General features: G+C 50.7%; 10 protein-coding genes across 10 annotated transcripts; 6 read left to right on the forward strand and 4 right to left on the reverse strand.

The window, feature by feature from the left end:
- Positions 1-375: 375 nt before the first annotated feature.
- Positions 376-2,535, reverse strand: N7489_008900 (acetoacetate--CoA ligase family protein; the record flags this gene model as incomplete). The annotated part of the gene is made up of 2 exons (XM_056714650.1): positions 376-2,229; positions 2,308-2,535. 2 exons carry the CDS (start codon positions 2,533-2,535, stop codon positions 376-378), a joined length of 2,082 nt encoding a protein of 693 aa, XP_056562272.1.
- Positions 2,536-3,966: 1,431 nt separating this feature from the next.
- On the forward strand, positions 3,967-5,982 carry lcb2 (putative serine palmitoyltransferase 2; the record flags this gene model as incomplete). Its single annotated transcript, XM_056714651.1, has 1 exon — positions 3,967-5,982. The coding sequence occupies one exon, from the start codon at positions 3,967-3,969 to the stop codon at positions 5,980-5,982; it is 2,016 nt and encodes a 671-aa protein (XP_056562273.1).
- Positions 5,983-7,202: 1,220 nt separating this feature from the next.
- N7489_008902 (forkhead domain protein) lies at positions 7,203-10,869 on the reverse strand (the record flags this gene model as incomplete). The annotated part of the gene is made up of 2 exons (XM_056714652.1): positions 7,203-7,888; positions 7,953-10,869. The coding sequence occupies 2 exons, from the start codon at positions 10,867-10,869 to the stop codon at positions 7,203-7,205; spliced, it is 3,603 nt and encodes a 1,200-aa protein (XP_056562274.1).
- An 800-nt stretch (positions 10,870-11,669) lies between these two features.
- On the forward strand, positions 11,670-12,562 carry N7489_008903 (uncharacterized protein; the record flags this gene model as incomplete). The annotated part of the gene is made up of 2 exons (XM_056714653.1): positions 11,670-12,165; positions 12,270-12,562. 2 exons carry the CDS (start codon positions 11,670-11,672, stop codon positions 12,560-12,562), a joined length of 789 nt encoding a protein of 262 aa, XP_056562275.1.
- A 541-nt stretch (positions 12,563-13,103) lies between these two features.
- On the reverse strand, positions 13,104-14,349 carry N7489_008904 (cyclic nucleotide-binding domain-containing protein; the record flags this gene model as incomplete). The annotated part of the gene is made up of 2 exons (XM_056714654.1): positions 13,104-13,953; positions 14,012-14,349. 2 exons carry the CDS (start codon positions 14,347-14,349, stop codon positions 13,104-13,106), a joined length of 1,188 nt encoding a protein of 395 aa, XP_056562276.1.
- Positions 14,350-15,821: 1,472 nt separating this feature from the next.
- On the forward strand, positions 15,822-17,642 carry N7489_008905 (carbohydrate-binding module family 48 protein; the record flags this gene model as incomplete). Its single annotated transcript, XM_056714655.1, has 3 exons — positions 15,822-15,844; positions 15,944-16,076; positions 16,317-17,642. The coding sequence occupies 3 exons, from the start codon at positions 15,822-15,824 to the stop codon at positions 17,640-17,642; spliced, it is 1,482 nt and encodes a 493-aa protein (XP_056562277.1).
- Positions 17,643-18,281: 639 nt separating this feature from the next.
- N7489_008906 (ELL-associated factor) lies at positions 18,282-19,475 on the forward strand (the record flags this gene model as incomplete). Its single annotated transcript, XM_056714656.1, has 1 exon — positions 18,282-19,475. The coding sequence occupies one exon, from the start codon at positions 18,282-18,284 to the stop codon at positions 19,473-19,475; it is 1,194 nt and encodes a 397-aa protein (XP_056562278.1).
- Positions 19,476-20,111: 636 nt separating this feature from the next.
- N7489_008907 (uncharacterized protein) lies at positions 20,112-21,611 on the forward strand (the record flags this gene model as incomplete). The annotated part of the gene is made up of 1 exon (XM_056714657.1): positions 20,112-21,611. One exon carries the CDS (start codon positions 20,112-20,114, stop codon positions 21,609-21,611), a length of 1,500 nt encoding a protein of 499 aa, XP_056562279.1.
- Positions 21,612-22,405: 794 nt separating this feature from the next.
- On the reverse strand, positions 22,406-23,237 carry N7489_008908 (uncharacterized protein; the record flags this gene model as incomplete). The annotated part of the gene is made up of 2 exons (XM_056714658.1): positions 22,406-22,785; positions 22,841-23,237. The coding sequence occupies 2 exons, from the start codon at positions 23,235-23,237 to the stop codon at positions 22,406-22,408; spliced, it is 777 nt and encodes a 258-aa protein (XP_056562280.1).
- A 1,595-nt stretch (positions 23,238-24,832) lies between these two features.
- On the forward strand, positions 24,833-25,742 carry N7489_008909 (uncharacterized protein; the record flags this gene model as incomplete). The annotated part of the gene is made up of 2 exons (XM_056714659.1): positions 24,833-25,289; positions 25,354-25,742. 2 exons carry the CDS (start codon positions 24,833-24,835, stop codon positions 25,740-25,742), a joined length of 846 nt encoding a protein of 281 aa, XP_056562281.1.
- Positions 25,743-27,642: the final 1,900 nt, after the last annotated feature.

Genomic DNA, 27,642 nt, shown 5'->3' on the forward strand with positions numbered 1-27,642 from the left:
GAAGAGGTGATGTGATGTAGCTCGGACGGATTGTCGGCGAAGAATCGTAATGGAGCCTCGATCCGAAATGATTAGCTAATCCGTCGCATGATGGCCAGATGTTCTTCTTTGACATAGCAGTTTGAAGTGGATAACCTTTTGCGATCAAATTATTAATGTTTCTGAGAAGAGGCCGTGTTCTATTTATTTTTGTCATCATTCTTGTCTAGACACAGCAGGGCCCAGGTGTCTAGGTAGGTAGTCCGCTACCCCAGGGCCAAGACCCTGCAGGGCTCGAGTCCCTATGAACATGTGGATGTGGAATCTTGATGACATTGACATGCAGCAAATAACAATGAATCGTCAATTTTTCTATGTGATAAAGAATTTGAATAACTAAGGGTTTTCCGAGGCCCAGTTTCTATACCAATCAAGGCATGAAGCATTCGCAACACTCGCACCAATCTTGATGTTAAGCCCGCACAAAATCTGCTTCACAGCATTTTCGACCTTCTTGCCATTTGAAGTCACCGGAATCTCGGGACATGCGTCGATAATGCCAGGGACATGGCGGGGGCTAAGCTCCTTCCGAATAGTGGCCTGGATGCGTGCGGCGAGATCCGCCGGCATACCGGACTCGTTGGCAGAAGAAAGTCGGACAAACAGAACGACCGTCTCATCGGTGTCAACGCCATCTCGCCTCCGACCAATGCAAAGGGAGTCTTCCACATCTTCGGCGAAATGCTTAAGTAGAATATTGTATATCTCGGCACTTCCAAATCGCACTCCGGATGGCTTCAGTACGCCGTCGCTGCGGCCTAGCATGACCACACCTCCGGTTTGTGGGTTCAAACGCACGTAGTCCCCATGGTGCCAGACCGAGGACCCAAACACATCGAAGTAACTTTTCCGATACTTCTCCAAGCCTGTTGGTCCCGGGGGCCAGAACATGACTGGTTGGGCCGGGAAGGGTGTGACGCAGACAAGATCACCGGGTTCACCAGTTGCACTAATGTCTTTGCCAGCATAGTCAAATACTGAGATGTCCATCCCCAAAGAACGGCATTGAATTTCTCCTTTGTAAACTGGGAGAATGGGGCAGCCGGAAGCGAACAGAGAGAGGATATCTGTGCCACCGGTGATGGAACCAAGCATGATGTCGTGGTGGAAAGAGGAATAGACGTATTCGAATGTTGATGGTGCCAACGGGGATCCAGTACTGAAGATGGCCCTTAGGGTCTTCAACGACACTGGTCTATGGGCATGCTTGCGCGGGTTCAAAGCGGCTTGTTCGAGGAGAGAGAGATATTTGGCCGATGTACCGAAATGGGTAATTTGAAGCTCTTCGATCAGCCGCGGCATGGCCATTTCTCCCTTCCCGCCTTCAGCATCAAAGGGTCGGAAGGGTGATCCATCGTACAGGACGATTGTTGCTCCGCTGGCCAAGCCCGACACCAGCCAGTGCCACATCATCCAGGTTGTCGTTGTGAAGTAGAACAAGCGATCACCTGGTCGAATGTCACAGTGAAGAAGATGTTCTTTCTTGTGCTGCAACAATGTGCCCAGAGACCCATGAACGATAGGTTTGGGAGCCCCCGTTGTACCAGACGAATACAGGATATAGACGGGATGATCTGGTCTCAAGCTTGCAAACTCTAATGGCGCCTGAGAGTCCTTGACCTCAGACACGAAATCACCATAAACTTTTGCTTTCCCATTTGCAGGTCGAAGGTCATCCAGGTTAACTTCAAGTTCCGGGGTGGTAATAAGAAGCACCAAAAGCTCAACGTCCGGCAATTCAGAGACAATCTCCCGTACTTTGGCATGCGAGCTATGCACCTTGCCATTGTAGAAGGATCCATTGTCCGCAAAGAGGATCTTAGGTTGGATCTGCTTCAAACGCTCCAAAACAGCATGCACACCAGTGTCAGGTGACACGCCAGTCCAAAAGGCCCCGATTGAAGCAGCGGCCAACATTACCACGACGGTATTAGCATGATTGCCCACGAAGCCAGCGACCCGATCGCCGGTCTTCAGACCTGCTTCTTTCAGAGCGCTTGCGCACAGGCGAACTCGTTCTCGTAGCTCCTTCCACGAGACGAATTCGCGGGCTACTTCAGTGGCGCCAATCACTGCTACGGAATCTTCATCCGGCGAGGTGGCGGGATACAACAGATTCTCGGCGAAGTTCAAAGTGCTCCCTTCGAAGAATGAAGGTCTAGGAAATAGCACATCTTTTGAATCAAGGACCTATGTAGATCGGATTAGGATCGGATATCTCATGTCCAAGATGGTGGTGGATCCAGGCTCGAAATGGGAATTACTCACGTGTTGGTATGGGGTGTGGGCGTTGATCTTCGTATAGTGCCAGATTTCCTCCCAGAACTGGGCTGGTTCAGAGACACTCCATTTCCAGAGTGTATCGTAGTTGTTCAGTGACAAGCCATACTTCTTGTTCACTTTAGTCATGAAATCGTAGATCTGGGTTGTCTCAGGAGAGGAAGGCCGCCAGAGCTCCTTGGCCTCTGGCTCAACGTTTACGTCGATATGAGGCATACCTAATGGGGTTTGTAGAGACAGTCACACAGTACGGGAATTGAGCTTCGGAGTGGCGTGTGTAGTAGACTGTAGACTGTAGACTGTAGACTGTTGTTTGAGATTGAAAGATTCAATATATTGTCACAATCCCCAGAACCCCAATAATGTGGCAATATAGATTTCAATAATCCCAACAGATTTGAAGGATCTGATAGGGCTTGGGGGGGGTCAAAGCTTGAACAAGGCAAGAGCCTTGGAAGTCAGTGCAAGTCGGTGCGAATACCCCAGGCGGAGGGCGGGAGTGATCGGGTATTGAGTTGCCGATCTCCGCGGCTATGGGACGAAGTTCTCAGTATAAAAAGCCCTGGACGTGGTTAAAATCAAAGCTCCTCTGATATGTATATATTCCAATTACCATTAACTACTCCAGATGTCACATTAGAAAGTGACATCGTTGCCTCAGGCATCTTGCCGTTTTCATATCCAAAGTCTTCCTGTGCCTCCGTAGATACTCCAACGTCACATCTCGTGATGTAGGTGTCACAGACGAAGTTACCTAGGTATATCTATTTGGTCCAAACGGGTTTGAGTCGGATATACCGGAGGATGAAATGTCCCTTTTCTTCACCTTTTGTTCCCCAGTACGGAGTATATTCATAAATTCGATGTGCATTGGAGTACATACGAATACGACTTCTCTCCTCTGATCTTCTGGCCTTTGGGCCTTTGCGGGCCCGAAATTTTAGTGCGGAAAAAAAAAAACCTTTAGTATTGATCTGGTAATAATACCTCCTTTCCAGGAAAGATAAGCCAATCATACCTAGTTATCACTGTATTATCACCGTACTGCATCTGTTTTTAATTAATACCAGGAGGTCGCATGGGCCGATGGCTTAGAGAGAAACATCTCTTATTTATCTTCTCAGAACTCTCCTTCTTCTTTCTTCCATATACTCGTTTTGGTGCTTCATCATCTTTGTAGGGCAACATTGGTCACTTCGTCATCTGAACGTAGGGCTCTTTGCCCCTTCGTGTCTCTTGCCCCCATTCCACGTGCTTGCAATTTTTAAGCCCTTTCCGAGTATTCGGCTCCCACTTACCTTGAATCAACCTTGTGGTACGTCTCGATCTGTGGAACTTATGACCTGGAAAGTTCCTGGGTATATGGTTGATTTGGGAACGGAGCGTGGCTCAGGGGTGTCGCGTGGATGTCTGGTCTAGAACCATCAAACTAATTGGCTGCGGTTTCCAGATTGAAAACACATTGAGGTTATCGACGAAGACCGAAGACCCCCAAGAAGCACAGCCTACTCGGACACGTCAATTATCTACCCCCTCCGGTAGTCCCTGCCTTAAATTCGTCAAGCCGGACACCCAAAGCGCCCCTCGATCTTGACGTGCACAAAAATTAAGACCCGTGCCGCAAACTTTACGCTGTTTCCTCCTGCGATGCCTCGTCGATTTAGTAGCAACTCTTCCAACGACACCTCTACCAACCCGCCGTCCTTTTCACCTTCTTCGGGAAAGGGCGGTATCTCCATCAAGGCCCCCACCGTCAAGTCCAATCGCCTTTCTCAGTTATTCTCGGCCTCGCCAAAGTCAAAGACGGAAACTGTACAGAGTGGACATTCTCAACCTAGCAATTCTTCTCCGCCGATAAGCCTGGCCTCACTGTCCCTACCGACAATCTCGCTTTCAACGGCCACTGCGGATAACCCCAATATGGACGAGCTGCCTACCACACTCTTCCAGCCTCCGTCCCCTGAGGAGGCTCGTCGGCTGGCCAAGCAACATGCCCAGTTTGGTCCGATCGGTCATCCCAGCCACCGATACTCCAGTCGACACCCTGGTGGTGTCTTCCCCGAGCCGGTGATGGACGAGCCGCCGTATTATTACCTGCTCACCACCTATATCAGTTACTTAATCCTAATCGCTTTCGGACATGTCCGTGATTTCTTTGGCAAGCGATTCCGCGAGGAACACTACCGCCATCTCAAGCCTCGCAATGGCTATGGTGCTCTCAACAGCGATTTCGACAACTTCTATGTGCGTCGTTTGAAATTGCGCATCAACGACTGCTTCGAGCGCCCCGTGACTGGCGTTCCCGGCCGCACCATTACTCTTATCGATCGGGCCACGGATGACCACAACCAGCACTTCTACCTGACTGGTACCACTACCGACACCCTCAATCTGAGCTCGTACAACTACCTGGGTTTCGCTCAGTCGGATGGCCCTTGTGCGGATATTGCGGAAGACTCCATCAAGAAGTATGGCATTGCAGCACCCAGCACGCGAGCAGAGTCCGGCACACAGGATTTGCATGTCGAAGTAGAGGATCTGGTTGCTAGGTTTGTGGGCAAAGAGTCATCTATGATTTTCTCCATGGGCTTCGGCACCAACGCCACCATCTTCCCCGCCTTGGTCTCGAAGGGATGTCTTCTCATCTCCGACGAACTGAACCACGCGTCGATCCGTTTCGGTGCGCGTCTCTCTGGCGCCTCCATTGCTATGTTCAAGCACAATGACATGAAGGACCTGGAATTGAAACTTCGAGAGGCTATCTCTCAGGGACAACCCCGTACTCACCGTCCCTGGAAGAAGATTCTGGTCGTGGTCGAGGGACTCTACTCCATGGAAGGTTCCATGTGTAACCTTCCTGGCCTTGTGCAGTTGAAGCGCCGGTACAAGTTCAACCTGTTCGTTGATGAGGCCCACTCCATCGGAGCCATTGGTCCCAAGGGACGTGGTGTTTGCGACTACTTCAGTATCGATACTTCCGAGGTGGATATCCTGATGGGGACACTGACCAAGTCATTCGGTGCTAACGGTGGCTACATTGCGGCTGACAAGGTGATGATCGACGCACTCCGTGCGACCAACCCCGGTGTCTACTACGGAGAGTCTCCTGCGCCTGCAGTTCTTGCCCAGATCTCTTCTGCTCTGCGGATCATCAACGGTGAGCTCGTTCCCGGTCAGGGTGAGGAGCGATTGCAGCGATTGGCTTTCAACTCGCGGTACCTCCGTCTCGGATTGAAGCGTCTTGGCTTTATAGTGTATGGCCACGACGATTCACCAATCGTTCCAGTCCTTCTCTTTAACCCCGCTAAGATGCCTGCATTCTCTCACGAGATGCTCCGGCGGAAGATCTCCGTCGTTGTTGTCGGTTACCCGGCCACTCCGCTGGTCTCATCCCGTGCTCGTTTCTGTGTCTCTGCTGCCCACACCAAGGAGGATCTTGACCGTGTGCTGACCGCTTGCGATGAAATTGGCAATGTCCTCCAGTTGAAATTCTCTACTGGTATCGCGGGTGGTGCGCTGCCTGCTGCCGAACAGCCGGCTCCTCCACCAGAGCTGGAGAAGGAATGGCACCGCAGGCGCTCGGACAATATTTCTCCTCCGCGTTGGCGCGTCGAGGATGTCATCCGACGCGGAGTCCAGGATGTCAAGAATCCCTTGTACTAGTACTAGATTGGCTTCTTTCTCCTGCCGGTTGACATGACCTTTTCTTGAATTCATTAGGCTTTGTCTTCCGTCGGGATCTTTTTTTCCACAAGCACGGTTGTTGCTGGTCACACTGTGCCGGGGTCTTAATTGCACATGTCCCCTTGATCTTCGTTCTGAGTTGCTAAGATTGTGACTTTCGCTGGACTTTGCTCCTAAGGCACATACAAGCGAGTGAACTCGCTCAGACTAGAAAGAAAAGGGGAACTCGGGGAAAACAAAAGAAACCAAAACGGTCATGAGTTATTCGAACGAATGAATATGCCCCGTTTCCTATGATCCTATTGCTTCCTGTTTGCATACAATATTTCATGTTACTTTCTTACTTCACTGTTCTTATTCTTAAGATATTGCCTAATATTGTTCCCACTATTGGCTTTTTAATGTATTTTACTATAGTATTTCGGGTCAATTGTCAGGACCTAGGGCTGGATATAGGAAAGGTACTCACCTGCCGAGTCACTTGTGTTTACAGTCATACTCCTCATCCCTGACTGCTTCCATACAAAATGAAGTTCATATTCCACGAGTTCAAGTGCAAGGATGAGACCACAAACGAAACACCCGTCCAAGAAAATGACTTAAAATCGCATCCTACATTGCCTTGCTAGTACGGAGGTACAGGCAAGCCGCCAGGAACTATATAGCAGTCAGTGTAAGCCGTGGCTTGGTAAACGGCAACGCTACTGATAAATAATACAATATCTATGCATGTGCTGGAGAATGAGTATATACGCATGTGTCTAGTCCGATCAAGGTGAATGGTATTTCTATCATGAGCTTTTACGCTTTTATATCCGACGGGTCACGCCAGGATGAAAACAAAGAACAAAAGCAAGTCGGGATCATTCCAGAAGAAAAGATCCCTCTGCACCTCCGAAACAGTGGACTGTGAAGAGCCGGGAAAAGGGGAACAGGGAAGAGAAGATTTAAGCGCGACAAAAAAAGACAAGACGCAAGAAAACGCCTGTCAGCAAAAACAGAGGGATATCATTAAGATTCAAAGAATCCAGACATGTCGCAAAGAACAATTTGAAAAGGATAAATTGAATGGGGAAAAAGAAGAAAAGAGAAAAAAGGGAAGAAAGCAAAACCGTAAGACTCGTATACTCGATAAGTCGTCAGGGGGAAACCATTCCCTCCACCAGTAGAGGTAAAACCTCCAGGAACATTGAAGCCATTCACTCTTCTTTCAGACTTCCGACCAAATTGCGTAGCACGTCCATGATGACGGCTTCGTCTTTTGGCTCGCCGCCTGGGAAGGAGCTCTCTGGCGCATCGCCCAACACCCGTGCGCGCGCACTCCGCAGAACTTCCCGGATGTAATTCTTGTCCTCGTAGTCTTCCATGAGAACAGCTTCAAAGTCATCGATTGCCTTGTTCGCTCTATCAATGAACGAGGATGACTCTGATGGCCCTGGTGCAGGGTTCTGCTGAACAGGGTGTTGCTGCTGTTGATGGTGAGAATGGGCCGGGAGGCCTGAAGGCGGATGATGCTGGTGCTGATGTTGGTGTGGGTGTTGATGTTGATGCTGCGGCTGATGCTGGTGGTGAGGTAGCGGATGTTGCTGCTGAGGGGGATGCGACAGCGGCTGCGACTGGGGTTGGACCGGTGGCTGATGTGGATGCGGATGCTGATGCTGGTGTTGGAATTGCGCTCCACCAGATGGAGGGTAGGCCCGAGGCTGCGGGTTGTTGTGAGGAGGTTGAGAGGATGGCGGCTTGGGTTGGGAGTAAGGGGAATGATGCTGAGGTGGTCCGTGAGGGGGTCGTGGGGTCTGCAACGGTTGCTGCTGGCCGCCTGTGGGAGCGGGGGCAGATGCGTAGGGCGAAGTGTAGGTCGAAGGGATTGTCGCCGCGAACGCAGCTGGGAGGTTGTTGCGGAGTTGACTGGGGATGGGGAAGGATGCAGCTGGGTTTATAGGTGGCACTGGTGTTGGAACTGGTGCTGGTGCGGGTGTCGACACCGGTGCCGCCGGTGCTGACGCAGGTGCGGGGGGCGGGTGCGGGTGCAGACGCGGGCATAGCAGCCGGAGTAGGTGTTGGCGCTGGCGACGGAGTAGGAGCAGAGACAGGGGCAGGTGTAGACACCGGCGGAGGTGCCGCTGCCGGTGCTGGTGTCGCAGCCTGTGGCGGGGGCGGAGCAGGAGCTTGAACCCGTGGAGCAGGAGGAGCGGCGGGTGTAGGTGCAGGGGCCTTCGGTTGAGGTGGGTAGGGACCGGATCGTGGAGGTCCTCCCACATTAACAGATGCCGGGAAAGGAGCAGGCGGTATAGAAGGGAATTGGAAATGCTGCGGCGGATTTGGCACCTGTGGTGGGCCCTGAGGTGGCGCATAAGAATGGGACATCTGAGGCATGTACTGCTGAGGAGCAGGTGCAGGAGGGTGGGACACCTGCGGCGGCGGCGAAGGGCGTCGTTTCTTTTCCTTCTCAACTGACGCGCCGGGAATAAGTTGCCATGACCAACCCTTGCCATCTCGCTCTGCGTGCATGAACAAATGCCCATTGCCGTTCAGGTTGTGCCGTACACTGGATGTCCAGCCCTCAGTCTCACACTTGAAGCGGAAGTACGGATATTTCAATTTCAGCGCACGATATATCTGCTTCAACGTCATTGGCGTGCCGGCTTCTGTCAGAGCATCAAAGATGAGAACGGCGTAGTTGTACGGAGGCTTCGCCAAATCCTCGGCATTGTAAGCAGACTCCGGAGGATAGTTGGGAGATGGTGATCGTGATGGTTTGCGCTTTTTGACCGGTGGGGGTTTGACATATTCTTGCGGAGGCTCTGCAGACATTTGGCCGCCTTCCGTTGAGGGAAGGGGAGAATCCATTGGTGTACCATCCGGCTTCTTTCTCTTGGTGTACTTCCGCTTCTCGGATGGTTTGTTTGTTGGCGACTCGGGAACGACAGATTCTTTGGCAACTGTCTTTCCGGCCTTGGGCACTTTGAGTGGAGGTGGCGTGATACCTCCGTTGGCTTCGCGCTTAGCTGCAATTTTCTGCTCCCGGGCAAGCTCAGCTCGCTCGCGCTTAGACATGATCCCATCTTTGGGAGGGCGTCCTGGTCCCCGGCGGCGGGCCGGCTGCGAATCGTTATCCCCATTCTCGATAGAATCCATTGCTTGAGCCGATTTAGAATCCTTTGTCTTGAGGATGATCTTCTTCGAAGGCTCCCTGCTCTCGCCGCTCTCACTTCCAAGTCTCTCCGATTCATCAACGTCGTCATCCACTTCGATCGAAGCACGGGCATCTTTCTCTTCCTCCTCTTCGGCATTCTCTGCCAATTTTTCTTCCATGCGGTCGGCTCCAGTTTCGCCAATAGGGACGTCTGGTAGCAAAAACCGGATACGCACACCTCCAATTTGGATGTAGTCGCCGCTATGTAACGGACGAACTTGCCCGGGCGATAGCCAATCAGCCCCAATGAACGCTCCATTACGTCCCATTACCTCCATTTCAAACAAGTTACGGTCAAAGTTGTATGAGATCCGCACATGTCTCCGAGAAATCCCCCGATGGCCTGCGGCACTGCCGTCAACGGTCGTTGGGGGGTGAATGGGAATGGTGGGACAAGAATCAGGGGATGGGAGCAAAGCTAGCGCATCAACCGGCTTTGCGTCTCCGTTTCCTTCTTGCAAAGATTGCATGGCAAGCGCATTGTAGTCGGTTGTCGACTGTAGTTGAGCCGGGTTTGCATGCAATGGTACGACAGCCTCGTCAAAGGATGATTTTGATGATCGTCGGCTCACGTTCATATTATTCGGAAGATGCGGGGGTATATCTGGATCAAAACCCATAATACCTCCCCGATCACTGACAACACTGCCCATCATGGCAGCGCTTTCCTCCCGCTTCATACGGTTTGGGGTGTGGGATGTATTTCCTCCACTTGAACTCTTCGCCCGAGTGCTTCGCACGGCCTGCCGGTACTGGAACTCTCGGTGATGGGCGGCGCGTGCGGCGCGCACGTCTCGCCCTAGGATGAATGAGTAGGTATTGACGTAAAAATGTCCATCATCAAACTCCAACTTGGCAAATGCTTGGATCTTAGGTTCCGATCCAGCAATTGAGGCCGCCACGTCTTGATATCCCAGGGCTGACAGATCGGCGTTTTGCGAAAGGAAGGCGGCTGTGAGCAGTTCGTTTTGGTGAAGAGCTTCAAACGCATTTTTCGGGGCGGCGGAGAAATCCAAGGGCGGAAGGAGCGAGGGCTGCTCAGCGTCCAATTTCGGGTTCATGGGGTCGGACAAGGTTCCCACAGCATCGGATGAGTTAAACCCCGTATGGTTCGTACCCTGGTGTGTAGGATTTGTCCCCATGTGTTCATCACCTAAAGCTTTCCCACTTAGCAAGTCCTGGATCTCGCGAGATATTGAGCCTGTGTCTCGGTGTAAGCTCGGGTCGATGGGCGCGTGAGATTGAGCTGGCATGTTGTATGACGGGGAAATCGAGTCGTCCATCTTGATATCCATGCGAACATCCTGGTCCTCGTCCTGTTGTGCAGGTTGTATCGTGGTAGGAATAGAGTTTGCGGCTGGCTGATTTCCAAGAAGCTGTGCTAGGAGCGCACTTGCGGCGCTTTGGGTATTTGCATCTTGTTGATGTTGCGCGGTTGAAAAGTCGTGACTGTCCGAGTATTCAGTTTTGATTGCGACGTCCGGGGCGGGCATCCCGTTGGGAGTTGACGGGGCAGAATTATTCTGCATGGCGCGGATTGCGGAGTCCTCTCGAGGATTGCTAGGGGGTGCAGTGTCTGGTGAGCCGCCATAGTCGTATATGGGGCTATCGGGGCCTGGGTCAGGCGGTCGATGGCCCACGGCTGGCGCAGTCATAGTCTGCGACGACATGACAGGCTGGTGCTGGGGAAGGGAGAGGAATGAAGTTCCAATAAGAAGGGAAGTTCTCAACTTGAGACCGGGCGGTGAGCGGTGGCCGATTTGGTCGCTGCAGATGGCCGTAGTCACCGCTGAGCCATGCTTTTTTATTTTTATTTTTATTTTTCTTTCCTCTCTTTTTCCTTTTGTTCGTTTTTCTTCGACTCTGAAAATATCGCGATCTGACTTGACGAATTCAGCAAATATGAGACTGGAAAGGTTGGTTGGAAAAGCGCCGACGATCCCCTTCCGGGACAAATTTTCTTTCCCGCCCCGCCCAAATCCATATTCTCTCCGACTTGATCCACCTTATTTGGTAGACTGCAGTTCCTCACCGATTTTGTTTAAAGAGCCTAGATCTAGATCTACATATGTATATGTTGGTTTCAAAGGAGTATGCTTGCCTCTTTGTTCAATTATTTCACATTTCCTCGGTCTATCGTCTATGGACTTGGACCTGATATTCCATCAGTGAGGTGAGGGGAAACCATAATTATAGGTTCATATTGTACATATTGTACATACGTACTTTGGGCAAATTCAATCCATATCAAGTGTATATGCAAGGGGTTTATGATACATACTACATATTCTGGGGAAGCGGAGTATATAGGTACACATATTACACACGTTAGTTATGTAGAAAATTACATACCTAGGGAGCCTTCCAATGTTGTCTATGGGATCATCTTATCGCGATAAACCTCGACCCTTTACCTCTACTCTACCTGCACCTCTACTTACACCTGTACATTCACACAACAAAAACCAAAATGGCCCCGAAATCCAAAAAGCCCGATCCAAAACCTCAACCAAAGACCACAACCCCAAACTGGCCTCCCCTCCGCCCCCTCCTCCCCGCCGCCGATCTAACCCTGACTACCCTCCTCCCCGACCAAATCTACCTAATCCGCAACTTCCTTTCAGGCACCCTCTGCAAAACCTACGCCTCATTCCTCGCCTCGCTACCACTAACAACAACACCCGGAGCCCCAAAGAAAGACGAGGCATTACGCGTCAACGACCGATTCCAGATCGACGATGCACGGTTCGCGGAGATGCTGTGGAGCACAACAGCGCTGAAGGAGCTTGTCACGACGCGCTTCGAAGAAGACGAGTATGGGTACGACCACGCCGAAGAAGACGAGGGTACTAGCCCGTCTGCCCTCGCTGAACGGGCACGTCAACTCTGGGGCGGGGAGCCGTTGGGGTTGAATCCTAATATTCGCATTTATCGATACTCTGCTGGACAGTTTTTCGGACAACATTGTAAGCTCTTCGCTCTGGGTTGATTTGGATTATGACGGTTCCTATGCATAGGACTCGCATATACATCCAAGCTAAAACTAGCACTAACACCCGTTAACCTACAGACGACGAGGCCAACAACATAACCCTCCCCCCACCGAACTCGCGCTCAAAAGCAACACCCGCTCGCACAACTTGGACTCTGCTGGTCTATCTGACTTCCTGCACAGGCGGCGAAACTATCTTCTACCCGGAGCCGACGCGCGCAAACCGTAAGCCCGAACCGATAGCCGTTGCGCCGGAGGTTGGGATGGCGCTGTTGCACCGACATGGAGATCATTGTATGATACATGAGGGGGCCGAAGTTACTGGAGGGGAGAAGTGGGTATTGAGGAGTGATTTGGTTGTTCCGCGGTGACATACTGGTGTTGATTGCATTTGGGGAGTTCCAAGGTTGGCGAGGGGCAGCATTTTACATAGACATATGGAACATAGCATAACCGTAGTGGGCAGGTTCCTACGCGATTTCGACTGGGAATGCCTGTGTGTTTGGGGTATATACACATGCGTATGGGAATTTATCAGGCACAAATTCTAACCATTCTGCTGGATCATACCTAAGTATTGAAGGGTCCAATCGAGTTGGATAACACAGTAGCAAAAGGAAAATATGAACAAGGGCGACAGTAGGTCCCTGTCACAGATGGCACGCATAAAAGAGACAAGAAATTGTAGATACAAGTCAAATAGTCGTAAAGAGCGGAAAGTTTGCTGGGAACAAGGAGATGGGAGACAAATAATGAACATAGGGGGAAAAAAGTAGATCATCAGTTATTGGGATAGCAGATGAGTTTTGAAACTCGGCAAAGTGACAGATGACAATTGGGTTGGATCTCGCCAACGAGGAGTCTAATTTCCTGACTCAAAAACCCCCAAGATTCAATTTCTTTGTAGTCATATCAAGCTGCCTTGGAAACAGGAGACCTCTTTGAATCCAGTTCGTACTCGGCCCCTCTCATCATTCCCTCCACAGGACCGAGGAGCCGCTTGAATCCGTCCCGGCCCAACCGCGCCACCTTCACATCCGTCTTGGTGGTGATGCTAGCCTGACGTGGCTTGTCGTCTAGCAACGCCAGCTCGCCGAAGTAATCGCCTCGCCGATAGTTCTTGACGGGTCCTGAGACACCGTTCTTGGTAGCCTCGGCTTCGCCCGACTCCAAAAGATAGAAAGCATCTCCGGGATCCCCTTCGTGGATGATGGTGGAATTAGCCGTGTACTTGATGGTGTCCAGAGCATCCGCGATCTTCGAGCGCTCGTATGGCTTCAGAGAAGAAAGCAGCGGGACTTCCTCCAGGAAAGCCTCGTACATACGCCGGCGTTGGAATGCCGAGTCCATTAGGATGCGGCGGAAGGTGATGCGGTCAAGGGCCCACAAGGTGCTCTTCGGCTCGGTGGAGATCACTGTCGCAGCACGCGGGGCATTGTACATCAGAGCTAACTCGCCGAAAGATCCTCCAGGTCCAATGCTGGCGACCTTGTTTCCCAAGCCATCAGGGCCAGGCTGCACGGCGCCAGAGGGGTGGATATAGACGTCAAAGTTTCCTTTTTCCACAATGTAGAAGTAATCACCGGCATCACCTTGGGAGATAACCTTGATATCCTTCGCAGGAATTGGCTTCTCAACGAGAGCGTTGAGGACGGTCAAGGATTGATCATCGTCGAGATGGGAGAAGAGGAAGTTGCTACTGACGGCGCTCTTAAGCCGGGAGACCTGCTCTTCGGTCTTTGGGTGGTGAGGAGGTGACCAGCTATCTGAACCAGCTTCAGTGGGATTTAAAGATTCCGCTGAGACAGATGTCCGACGACCAAGCGCGTAGTTGGTAGGGAGCCCTTGCTCTGCGGATAGTCCCGGGAGGGGGGGCCAGCTCCCCCTCCTGCTCGTCCTCCTCCCCCTCAGGATCCTGGAAGGGACTCCGGCTGAATAACGACCCTCCCGTTTGTGATCCTCCTTCGGTGAATGCACTACCTCCGAACAGAGCAGTGCCCGGGGGCACAGCACCCGAGTTAGACTGTCGGAATGTCAGGTTGGTTGGTGACGTCACATCGAACTCGTCGTCCTCGGTGATTTTTGGGGTACCGGCAGATTTGTCGCCAGCTCTGGTGTTGATGACCGGGGTCGAATCAGGAGCAGAGTTCTGTGCCATGATGGCGTTGGGGGGGTCGAGGGCCAGAGAGGCCGCAACTCCGGGGTTGAAGCTGAGTGGGATGGATGTGGGATGGGCGAGACAGAGATGATATCTGTAGGGTATTAGAAAGGAATGGGTTTAAGCAGATGAGATTGAGAAAAGGAGAAGGAAAATGTAGGAAACGTAGGAAATGTAGCAAAAAGAGAAAGTTGAGGTAGAAAAGGGTAAGAGTAATGAGGAAGCAACGGAGGGGCAGACAGTGGGGAATTATTGGTTGGAGTCTAATTGTAGGGATACTGCATGACCTCTTCTGTCTTTCTCTGTCTCACTGTCACTCTTCTCTCTTTCTCTCTCTCTTTTTCTCTTGTCTCTTGTCACTTTTCCTCTTCTTTCTCTTGTCTCGGAAAATAAAATGTGAATGTTGCAAATGAAAAAGAAAATGGCAAGGGAAAGGGAAAGCAAGGGAAAGCAAGTGAGACCGGGAGATTACCTGTGTCTTTGCTAAAAGGAAGCTGAGTCCGGAAGCTTCCAAGCTTTTTACAGCTTTACAGCTTTACTTAGAAAAGAGAGTTGAAGACAAAGGGGGAGATATTGGAAATAATTGGACTGGAGAATTGGAATTGGAAAAATGAGGGGTAGAGACACACTAAAGTTGGTCTGAGCTTCGTCGATCATGCTTCCAACATTGAATTTCACTACTTAATACTATGGACTATATGTACTATGTTGGACTATGTGGTATCTATTATGTACTATGGATGTATGGAGCAATAGTGATCGACATCTCATAATTATTTAAATGTGGTACTCCGTATAGTAATAAGATTTAGCATTTAAGTATAAAATAAAATAAAAAGGGAAGCTTTTAAGCCTTCTAAGTGTCTTCTAGAATTGCATCGCCACTCAAGTGGCAACGGGAAGAAGTGGCCCAGGTCACATATGTCATAGACTCGCCTTGTAAATGTCACCTTTAATAAATTTTTTTGGGAAAATATCTGCAGCACAATTTCTTGGAAACTTCGGAAACTTTAAAGCTTCAGTTCCGAATTAATTTCTCGGAAGTCAATTGGTTATAATGTAGGTGATGTTCTCTCCTATTATACTAAGTGCCATAACACAGTAAGCTAGAGCTAGTTATAAACTACCTACGTTAGTATTAAGTGTATAACTTACCTACAACGTACCTAGGTAGGTTACTATCTAGTTATATAACCCAAAGCTCTGACATGGCGTCACGTAAACGGAAAGTCTAGATCACATAGACCACGGTTCGCCCCCAGCCCCTTGATATATGGGCAATGGGACTTATCTACGGAGTTCACTAGTTGCAGGAGAATCATATAGCGCTAAGTCCTCCAGGGTCAGGTACTGGTCTGTGTCACCTCCCCACTGGTTTAGTCCAAATTCACTGCTCCGTACCCTCCGTACTCCGAACCTTTTTTTCCCTACCTTCTTTCCAGATCTCTTCCAATTTTCCCTCGGAAACCAATATGGGTACTTTTACATTTCAGTGGTAAGTCAAGCTTCCAACTTGATCCCTCTATCTAGGGTTCTCGATATCTCGGTACCTCTTGAATTCCTCGTGGTACAATGCTGAGACGGTTACTTGCAGGCCTCACAAGGCGAGCGAGGTGTTCGTTACAGGCACTTTCGATGATTGGGGTAAGACAGTGAAACTGGACCGGGTGGGCGACATATTCGTCAAGGAAGTGACTATATCTCCTGTACAAAAGATTCACTACAAGGTATGGGCTTACAATTCTTTTTATTTTCTCGCACCTTCTTGCCTTGGCCCTTGGAGCTTTTCGACCTTTTCCCCTCTGTAGATTTGGCGGTGAGCCTTAGGCAACAGGGGACTTTTCCACTGACGTCACCTGTGCCGCTTTCCCCCATTTATAAAGTCGCAACTTCCCGGAATCCCCAAGGTTCCAAGATTTCAAGACTTCCAACGTTATTTTTGTGCTGACTGAAAAATTATTGAAAAGTTCGTTGTCGACGGTATTTGGACTACAGATCCCAACGTACGGGAGGAAGACGACGGGAATAACAACATCAACAACGTGCTTCTACCTGAAGAGATCAAGTCCGACTTCGCACCCATGTCTGGCGTGACCCCCGATTCTACAACCGCGGCTCTCGCTGCTAACGTTCCCAAGGAACCCAATGGGGATCTTCCTGGCAGCTTCCCAGAGACTCCGGGACAGGAATCCGAACAGACCTTTTCCGTGGCTCCCATCCCAGCTTCCGGGGGTTATGGCAACCCCGTCAGCCTGAAGCCGGGCGAGGAAGTCCCTCATCACGAGACACTTCACAACAACACTGTTGACTCGAATGTCACTTTGGATAAAGAGTCATATGAGAAGGGCCAAACTCTCCCTCTTGGCGCTGGGACCCAGAATACCGACACTAACCCTGGCGCTTTCGCGTTTGCCATTCCCCCAGTCACGAACAACATGATTCCTGAGTCCAGCCTTCCGATCGGTGGACCCGCGCAACGCGCCGCAACCAGCGCGACCGAGCCGACTTATACCGGCGGTCCAGCGCAGCAGGCAGCGATGACCGATCCAGGATACCACATCCAGTCTGCTGGCCCTAACTCGACCACGGCAGCACTAGCTGCTGGTGTGCCACTAGAGTCAAAGGAGAAGCAAACCAACGGCGACAAGCCCGTCGAAGAGGTCCCTCAGAGGGTGAAGGACTCATTGGCCGAGGCCCACAAGGACCCGGAGGCTGCTGCGAACCAGGAAGCGGTAGATGAGAAGCATGCAATCGAGGAGGAACTGCACAAGAAGATCCCCGTTGCAGAGTCTGCCGGTGCTCCGCCGCCTACTGTCACTGCGGCCACCCAACCTGTTGCGCCCCACCTCACTGCTGGTACTGGTGTAGAGTCGGCAGATGTGTCGCCGCTTTCCACCCCTCCGGCAGGCCGCAATTCTGCTGCTACCCCATCTTCGGCACTGAAGAACACTGAGCCCAGTGGGCCTACTGTCACAACTGGCCCTAAGGCTACTCCTACTGCCGAAACCTCGGCTCCTGAAACCACTGGGTCTACGACTGCGGAACCCGGAGGTCCCACTGTGACGACCGGAGTTGCGTCTGCTCAGACACCTACTACTTCGACCGCAAATCCTCCAGGCCCCACTGTAACGACTGGGGCTGAGTCTATGGAAACACCTGCTACTTCGACGGCAAAGCCCGCAGAGCAGTCTGCCAAACAGTCCCAAAGCACTGAAGGTGCTTCTACTATTGACAAGAAGAAGAAGCACCGCCTGAGTGGATTCTTCGGCAGGCTCAAGGAGAAGCTTAAGTAAACACTCGGAAATGTTAAATTTCCGACATTGGAAGTCTGTTCTTTCATTCCAGTCCTGGGTGGTATAGTCTTGGCTGTAAACAGATATTCTGCTTTTTCTCCGATGCCTCATGTTCTTTGTTTCTGGATACCTCCTCCTGCCCTGCTTGACTGCATTGTATTCCCGCAAGCCGGTTTTTTTTGTTTATGCCTCAGCTAGTAATTATCGTCTAATGGAAGTACTTTGCTTTATGCTTTAATTGTTAGAATAGTACTCTTATGTCTTCAATGTCGTATTTATATCTGGGCCGAAGTCGGAGCTGAAGCCTGCGTAAAATGTAGTACAGAACTCGGAGTATAAGCATGTTGGTTCAACATGAAACATGAGACAATGAGACATGAGATATCCAATCCTGATAAAATCATAGAATTCTTGCTAAGAAAAGTAAGAAGGAAGTAGTTTTAACGGATCAAAGATTCTATAAACTGCCTTGTCATACGAGTGGGGAGAAGGCCATTTCCTAATTCCGCTCTTCTCCACCTCAACCTTTCCCCGACTTTGGGGATTTCCCATCTTCTTCTCCCATATTCCTCCCTTATCCTCTGTATTGTACAGACCACTTCGATTTTGGGGGCCACTTCACTACGCGTGAGCACAAATATGGCTGCCCCCACATTGTCCGCCATGATCGACCCGACAAAGCAGGCCGAGTACCCAATTGTGCTGGGGGAGAGGCTTGCTCGGAACCCAAACACGAGCCGGCTGATCAACGTCAACTACAACCACAAATCCAAGTCTGCTACCCCACAGCAACGTTCGACCATCAATCACTCCCGATCGGACGGCCTCTATGACCTCGCCGTTACTGATAAGGCTCCGAACGCCGATCAAACATTAACCTATTCATACAAAGGCAGCGAGGACCCATCGGGTGAGCGCAGCCTGGTTCTGATCTTCGATCCGGAGCGGAAAGTCTTTGTTCTGGAGCCGGTCTCGACAACCTTGAACTTTAACCTACGGTCGGCTCCAGGAAAGACGGAAAAGCAAGTCCGCGAGCAATACGAACAACTGCAGATAAAGGAAGAGGATGAGCCAGCCACCTCAGGAGAAGACCGGCATGGAGGGAGCACCAGCGAGGACGAGGGACCGGCTGACGAGAGCAATCCTTACGACTTCCGACATTTCCTCCCGAAGAATCGCCGGGAGGATGACAAGCCACCCTCAGGCCACAGCACCCCAGAACTTGCCATCAGCAGGGCCAGTACACCCTTCATCCCGGCTGTCAGACCTGCGCCTCGATCTGCCCCCCAAACCAAAACACAAACAAACCCGCTGCGACAGAAGAAACCGCCAGCAAAACCACCAGCCAAAGCACACCCGCCCGCGAAGCCAAGCGAACCTGTCAGCTATCCCGACCCACCTGAGCATGAGGACTCTCGCTCATCGCCGTCCGATGCAGGCACCGGATCACAACAAGCTGGGCAGTCTCCCGGATCGAACATTATTGTTGACGGAGATCTTATTATTGATATGGGATCTCCACCTGCACGCCCGCTCGTTGACCGGACATACTTTTCGTCCAATAACACCCCAGCAGAGGACAACGGGGATGAAGATATCGGGGAGTTTAGTTTACCCTCCCCGGCCGGCAATACAGCTCCACCTGTCTCAACACATACGGACACGGCTCAAGATGACGAAGTGGAAGATGATGATGCTTTGGCGGCGGAGATGGAAGCCGCTTTCGAACAAAGTGCTCGTGAAGAGGAGGCTCGGAACCACCATTACAGTCAAACCACGACCAGACAATATGTCCCCAGCGATGATGAGAGCGAGGTTAGTGAGGAGGAGTAAATGCCTGTTTGGCTTTATTGTTTGTTGCATCTATCAGCGTGGCGCCTGGACGGACTTTGTTTCCAAAGTACTAGATACCAATTGTAATTCTTATACGGATTGTTTCAAGGAGTGTAATTGCATAGCAATGACCAATGGGATTTGCATCAGAACGTTTCAAACTGCATTTCTTCTTTCCTCCGTTGATGGACATAATATAATGACTATTGATTGTAATAGTTATTCGCATCTCATACATTGAGCGGATAAATAGTTCGTCTCGGAAAACCATTGTTCCGACTAAAAGCTTCCCTTGTCGACTGCGTCAATACGGAGATCCTGGCCGCCTTGCAGATTATCTGATGGTGCTTGATATTTAGGCACCGCTCTGTTGTTTATATATTGCTTATCTCTGACTCCCCTTCTCCAATTATTCGAGCATCTCCCGCCGTGCACTGCCATATCCGCGATGCGATAGAAAGCTCCGCCATGCTAGATTTGGCGTAACGACTGTGACGTTCGGAACGATAACGATTATTGTTAGCCCTCGCGCGAGCTATTCCTTACCAGGCGCCGGATGCGCTTTAACTCTGTCGCCATTGTGTGAACCACCCCCGTCGATCTTATTCGTCTCTCCCCTCTTCACCTCGCACAGCCATGGCTTCCTCAGCACCGCCGAAGCGACGAATCCCCGGCATGCCAAACCCGGTGTTGGAAGCGGAGCAGCAAAAATGGTTATTTTCCGAGGAGGAATTCGAGCGCACGCCATCGCGCATTGATAAGATCGAACGCGGGAAAGAAGACTACATCCGACACCGCGCAGTCGACTTCATTTGGCAAGTGAGCGTGATGTTGAAGATGCCGCCCCAAACCTCAATGACCGCCACGGTGTATATGCACCGCTTCCTCATGCGCTATTCGTTGATGGGCCAATATCCGGAGATGGGGTCTGATCTGATGCACCCGAAAGTGATCGCCGCGGTGGCCCTGTTCGTCGCGTTCAAAGTGGACGAGGCCATGCGCCGCATGAAAGACTTCGTCATCGCATGCTGCCGCGTCGCCATGAAACAGCCGAACCTGATTGTCGACGAGCAGTCCAAGGATTACTGGAAATGGCGAGACCTTATTCTGCAGAACGAGAGCGTCATGCTTGAATACCTCTGCTTTGACCTACAGGTCGAGTCCCCGTACCGCATTCTCTGGGACTACTCCATCTTCCTAGGTGTCGGCGACAACAGAGCTCTGCGACACTCCACCTACTCCTTCCTTAACGACTCAACCTACACCGTCCTCTGTCTCCAATTCCCACCCCGCGTCATCGCCGCCGCAGCCCTGTACGCCGCAGCCCGCCACTGTAAAGTCGCCTTCCCCGATGACGCCGAAGGCCGACCCTGGTGGGAGCAGATCGACGTCCGCCTCGACGACCTCATCCGCGCCTGCACCTTCATCGTCAAGATCTACGAGCGCGTCCAGCAAAGCCTCAGCAAGGGCTACCCGGAATTCGCACTTTCAGACTCAACCTCCCACCCCAACGACCCAACCCGCATCTTCGATACAGACCCGACAAAATCCGCCTCAGAGCGACAATCAACCTCCACCCCTCCAGCCCTCACCGTCACCTCAGACACGGCTCCAAATGGCCGTAAACGCTCGCGCGAACCCGACTCTCACAACAACACAGATTCACACCCACGCCCGCCCTCCCCACAAAACAAACCCCCTTCCACCCTCAACGGGAACGGCGACAGCACTCGATCCCCTAAGCGTCAGCGAACCATAACCCCCTCCAACGATGCAAGTCTCCCCACCGACCAAAAACCACACCCTCCAGCCCCCTCCCGCCCGCGCGTCCCCGCAGCCGCACTATCCCAAACAAAAGCCACGCCTCATTTCAATTCCTTGTCAATCAAGGCGGAGAAGCCGGTGTCGGAACCGGAATCCTCCGCACACCCTCCTCCGGAAGAAGAGTCCAGCGAAGAAGGCGAACTCCATGAAAAACAGCAACATGTCATTCCAGTCGCGCATCCCCCTCGACCTGCTCCTCCGTCTATGGCGGATGTGGATTATCGGAGTAAATTAGACTCCCAGAAAGAAGAGAGAGAAGAGGGCGAGGCTGAAGATGATGATCGTGCTGGAAGTGAGGAAGGCGAGATCTGAGATCTGACATCTGACATCTATGATTTGGGTTTCATCAAGCTGCCGTTGTGGAAGCGTGGACCTTTGCAATTGGGGAAATACTATTTTATGAGTGAGAATGAAATCCACGGAGAATGAAATTTCTCTTTTGCTTAATCTACCAACTTTACCCTTGTCCTGATCTTATTACCGTAGACGAAGCATTCTATGCAGATCAACCTTGGAATGTCGAATGTCAAAAGACGTAATCCCAATTCCAGGTCGGCCCCGATTATATGTGATGCCCCTGTCCCATATTTCCCTTGGTTCCTATTGGCCCTGGCATTTAGGGCTGGCCACCTATCCATGGATGACAATCTAAGTGCCGGTTGGTTCTTCGATGGGTCTTGATGGTCTATAGAGGGATTCTAGGTAGATTCTCCCGAGGTCTGTCTCTACGTCTTTCTGTTTTCTCTGTCTCTGAACTACTTTCTAGGGGATTGGGATTGCCCAGGCAGTCGGCCGTAACGGATAGTCTCGGCACTGATAACTTTTGAATCCTATCTTATTATTACCTACGTAATAATACGAGAGGGCTACGAGGATACGGCTAGTAGTATTCCATAAGGACGCTGTTAGACGCCGTATGCCTTTGGCAACGATCATTCGAGCAGAGTAGCACCCACGTGAACCTGCGACTCCCCTTGTAAGAATGCTAAAAACAAATCCACTGTCGTAGGACCCTTCCTAAACCCTTCCATCAACGAACCCCCCTCCCCGAACCATGAACCCCCAGATATGTAGTCGTCGTCCCCATTCACTGCACTTTCCGTCCCTCATTCCTCCTCGAGTTCCACAGTGAACGGATCGGCGCCCGGCTCAGCGAAACAGCTGAAGTATTCCTTCTGGGCTTCAGAGTTCTGGTCCCATGGGAGCATGAACTTTCTGCCACCAACTCTGATAAAGTCCGAGGTGCGCTCTGCTCCAAGTGCTTGACGAAGCTCAAGCAGATGGTAATGACCGAACTTGAACATGTGAGCACAGGCATCACTCACGAACTCCGATCTTTTAACCATCCCCTTGACGAGAAATTTAATATCATTGACGTCGCTCCCTCGTTTCTTTTCGCCGTTCTTGTCGTCTTGCCGTAGGTAAAAGCACTGAACCTTCAGGAATGTCGTGTGATTGTCCGCGAGACTGATCTCCTTCCCAGTGTCTGTGTATGTCGTAGCACAGATCTCCTTTGCCATCCGCTCGGAGATCAGCTCCACCAGTGAACCGCCGTCTAACAAGGCCCAAGCTGTAGTCAGGTTTCGGGACTTTAACTTCCTTGATAGTCAGGCAATGTGGATGGGCTTGTTCAAAGGTCATCCTCTCAACGGCAATAGTCAGAATATCTAGTGAAGGTGAGAAGTCGGGATGTTGAAATTGGAGGTGGCCGCCTTCGTTGGAAAAGGATTTGTCTGCAGCGAGGAAGGAGACCAGAGCTGCGACATCTTCGTCGCTTGGTACGAGGATATCTACGTCGTTTGTTGGTCGCTGGCTCCCCAGAAGTAACAACGAGGCGCCACCGATCAGTATGAACCGGTCTTTGAGGCAACTCCTCAGTCTCTCAACACAGGAACGGATAGCTTTGGTCTTACGACTGTCGTCCGTCGGCGAGGACATGGTCACGGATCGAGGTATAACTGCTGTTCAGGTTGCAGGATGGATGATTAGTCTTTTGTCTTGGGGTTTATGAGATCCAGTATCATTAACTTACCTGTAGTGCACAGTGGATGGAATGACTTGTTCTGATTCTGCTCTGGTTCTTGAACTCCACGTTGACGATGAGGAGAGAGGGAGAACAGGTGATGTAGATGATTGGAGCACTATGCCAAGTTGGCAAGAGACAGTGGCAGCAGCAATGGTTCTTAGGAATAGTGGGATGAGATTCAATAATCGTAGGTTATTCCCAGCAGAAGAGGAAGAGATTGAGAACTTGATCTAGATGAATCCCACCTTTCCTGCCTAGTTGGGATCTCTGTTTGTCGTCCCTCGTACCTTCCCAACTTACAACCACCCTCCGAATAACTGTTGACATGCGGTGCATGCAATATGTGTTTGTCTCTATGTGTGCAGACTGAGCTCTTTGTCATACAGCTGGCTTATATGCCAGCTTCTTTCCATAGATCCATCATCACCTCACTCACTTCTTCATCTCTCCTCTCCTTCGTAGCCTCTCCAAGTGAGAGATATAGCTTCTCCAAGTGAGAGATAGTTATTCTCCAATAAAAGCTTAGATCTTGATGAATCTTAGCAAAGGGGATAGAAGAAAAAGGGCCTCATAACCTGTTGAAGCTACATCTCTCACTTGGAGAAGCTATATCTCTCACTTTTCCCTGAGAATAGCAAGAGCTATATCTCACCTTTTCTTTATCGCCGCTAAGCGAGAAGCGATCCCCGACGCCGCTGAGCGTACCTAGATTACAATCGCCGCTATACGACATTCTATCGCCGCTGTGCGATATACCCGCTTCTAAGCAATCACCGCTGTGTGAATAAGTCTTTGGGTATCAAAAGGTGTCTCTTTTATAGAGAACTATCTCTATCGTGGTATATAGTGTCTTTAAGAGCTATATTCACATTTATTTTATCTTCACTTTGTATTAGCTATAGCTAACCCCTCTTCCTCCGCTACTACTATATAGCTTAACGATAATAGCAATAATTAGAAAGCGTTGCGGACCGCTATCATCGCTAATTAAGTGGTTAACCTTCCTAAGCTAGGAAGCATCAACCTTTATAAGCTTACTCCCCCTCTAAAAGAGCGAGCTAATCTCGATATCTAGATTGACTACCTAGGTAGACAAGGTGCTTTAGGGTCACAATCTTTATCACCTAATCAACAAAAATATACCTTAGCCAAAGATACGGGATCTAAACGCCTGTTACTAAGTATCTTCCCACTCCCTATTTTCCCACCAAAACTGACCAACTTTGAACCCTATTCTCTCTAATTCTATATTGTAACATTATTTTATTTTATTTTATTTTTCAGTATTTATCATTACAAACCTAATGTAATATATTTATCAGCGCCAACTCCCGAAAAATATCTTGAGGTTCTGCCTAAACAACACAGGTCTACTGATTTTCCTTGTTTAGACCCTTGAATTTTATCTTTCCCCTACCTACCTGTTCTCAAGTTAGGCTGTTTTTATCGCGACATCATAACCTTGCAACTACAACCGCATGTCAACCTTATCAGTATCCCAAACACCATGGCCGACTACAACGTGAATTTCACTCGCTTGCAATCATATATCTCGCCACCCACTCAAATCCTTGAAGCAGCTGGCGTGAGATACTGCGTGGTTGGAGATCTTGTCGTTATCGCCCTAGGCGGTCCCTTAGTCCTGACTGACATGTACTTCGCGGTTGCGGACGACCAACTGGAGTTGGCTAGGTCTGCCCTGGCCTCACATGGGTTTGAGGAGCTGCCCCAGAGACATCGTTGGTTCTTCAGTCCTGCAACCAAGGAAAGTTCGACTGGGTGGCCTGGCTATCGTTTTTTACCTCACGACTCCGATCGTCCCGATTACTACTGGGACGCAAGCACCATCATAATACCAGCAACCTTTTGGCATCTCGATCTGAGTCAAGAGTCCTTCGCCACAACCACATTCGCTGGTCCGGACACGGGGTACCGTTTTCCCTTCAAGCTAGTTTATCTTCGAGGTGTGTTTTGTTTTCTTATGGATATATACAGAGAACTTTGACGTTAACAATTTTTCCCCGTTAGCAATAATTGATGCTGTCGCCCAGCGCCATGGCGACGAGGAGTTGAACAGTCAAATCTCTGGCTACTTTCTAATCCAATACGCCTACCTGCTGAGTCTTCTCCACGATGTCCTTGCATGCCTTCCAGACGAGGACCGATTCTTCATCGAATTTTTCTACAGAGTCTTTCTCTACAGCACCAGAAAGAAGGTCTGTCGTCTCAGAGAGCAGATTCGAGACGGCCTTATAACCCCTGAAACGGCAAGTGACCTTCTGCCCAAAAACTTCCTAAAGCTCGAAGCCCTCAAAGAAAAGTACCGCAAGCTCGGCTATGACCGCAAAAGTGAAAAACCTTCCTTCAAAATCCCACCTGATTCCTCCAACGTACCCAAAGGTCAAGCAGATGGTTGAACGGAATCCCCCATTCTTGCGCAAACCTGACTAACCCGACTAACCTGACACCCTCTGTCTCCCGCTCCCGGCACATTTCACATGAAACGAACAGCCTACAAGATGACGTGTTGAACCCGGTCCGCAGCTTATTGCCCTTTCCCACACTTTGCTCCCACGGAAAGAAGCCAGATCATGCTGCTACGCCAGCAATTGATGCAGGGTGGCATGCGGTGAGGTACTTTCCTATCTTGATACTGCATATGGATCCAGATATTTTGCGGCTCTGCTCGTCGAGAGCAAGCGCGAGCTTGGCATACCCAATATTTTACTTTTCGCCTTTTCTTATGCCACTGTACTAGGTGAAATGGTGGCGCAAAGGGGTTGTCTTTTTTCCCCATTGATTTGCATCCGGGTAAATCTCAAGCTCTACACTTAGAAAAGTTACAGAATGATAAGTCAGGGGATCTCAAGACGATCAGATACCGTACTCTTAACCATAAACTATCCCGACTAGGGGTCGAACTTCTATAATGACCCGTTCGGCACTTGCGAGAAACCACAGTTTTTGGATTCTGGGGGAGTATGGTCGCAAGGCTGAGACTTACGTGTAAAGAACAGACATGCGACGCGAAGTACGATTGATTGCGGTGAGGTCCTACTGTGCTGTATTGCTTCAGGACAAGACAACGGTGAAATAACTCGGCAGCAAGATGATACATGTACCAAGACACCTGTGTAATGCGTGACATGCAATGTACGAAACCCGGTAACGCCGGGACTCCTTGATGCGAATATGTGCATTTCTCTCTTCACCCTTGTCTTCTCAATTCTCCCCAGTAAGTTCTCAACCACGATTCAATATCCAGCAGTCATAACTCCCAACCCATGGTCCAGCAAGCTGCTCGAAGCAACATAGCTAAACCCGCCGAACGGATTACTCTCGGCACCAACCTCGTCGCCATCTGTTTCCTTGCCAGCTGGGAAATCCTGTCCCTTCCCATAGTACTCGTCGAAGCCGGCAGTAGTGACCGTCGGGCTGAGCGGGAGATGGGTGAAATCGACAGAGAAGTTCTCGGCGAGTGCAGGGTCCGTGACAACAGGCTGGATAGGCGGGTCGAGCTCGCGACGCTCAAGGGCAGCCCAGTCGATTTTGCGGAAGAAGCGATGCTTTTTGATTATCTGCAGGTCCTTCTGCATGTGGTAGCCGAGGCGCTTGGAGGGTTCTTTGCGGAGAAGACGGGTGAGGAGGTCCTTTGCATCGGGCCCGAGGAAGTAGGGCAGCACGAGCTTTTGCTTGACGATCTTCTCTTGTAGCTTGGCGTGGTTGTTGCCGCGGAATGGGGGTGAGCCGGTGAGGAGGTCGTAGCCTAGTGCGCCGAGGGACCACCAGTCGCATGCTTTGCCGTATGGCTTGCCTTGGATCACTTCGGGCGCCATGTAGTCGATTGTGCCCAGAAGGGAGTTGCAGCGGTCGTCATCGCTGAGCGAGATCTTGCTGAGGCCGAAATCGGTGAGCAGAAGGTGGCCTTGCGCGTCGAGGAGGCAGTTCTCGGGCTTCAGGTCGCGGTAGAGAACGCCGACGTTTTGGTGCAGGTGTGCCAGCGCAAGTACCATCTCTGCCATGTAGAAGGCTGCCGCGTCTTCTTCGAACATGCGTTCCATGGCTAGGTGGTGGAAGAGTTCGCCGCCTTGCGCGTACTCCAGGATCAAGTAGAGTTTCTCATGGTCTTGGAAAGCATAGAATAGCTTGACGACAAAGGGGTGGCGGTTGACACTTTCCAGGATTGTGCGCTCTGTCTTTGTCTGCTCGACTAGCTTTTTGTGGACAGTAATGGAAGCCTTCCGGAATTGTTTCTGGGCATACAGCTTGCCTGTGACGACGTGACGCACCAGCAACACAGTTCCGAACGAGCCCTTG

This window comes from Penicillium chrysogenum (assembly GCF_028827035.1).
Source record: "Penicillium chrysogenum strain IBT 35668 chromosome Unknown utg000005l_segment0_segment0, whole genome shotgun sequence".
Classification (NCBI taxonomy): Eukaryota; Fungi; Ascomycota; class Eurotiomycetes; order Eurotiales; family Aspergillaceae; genus Penicillium; species Penicillium chrysogenum.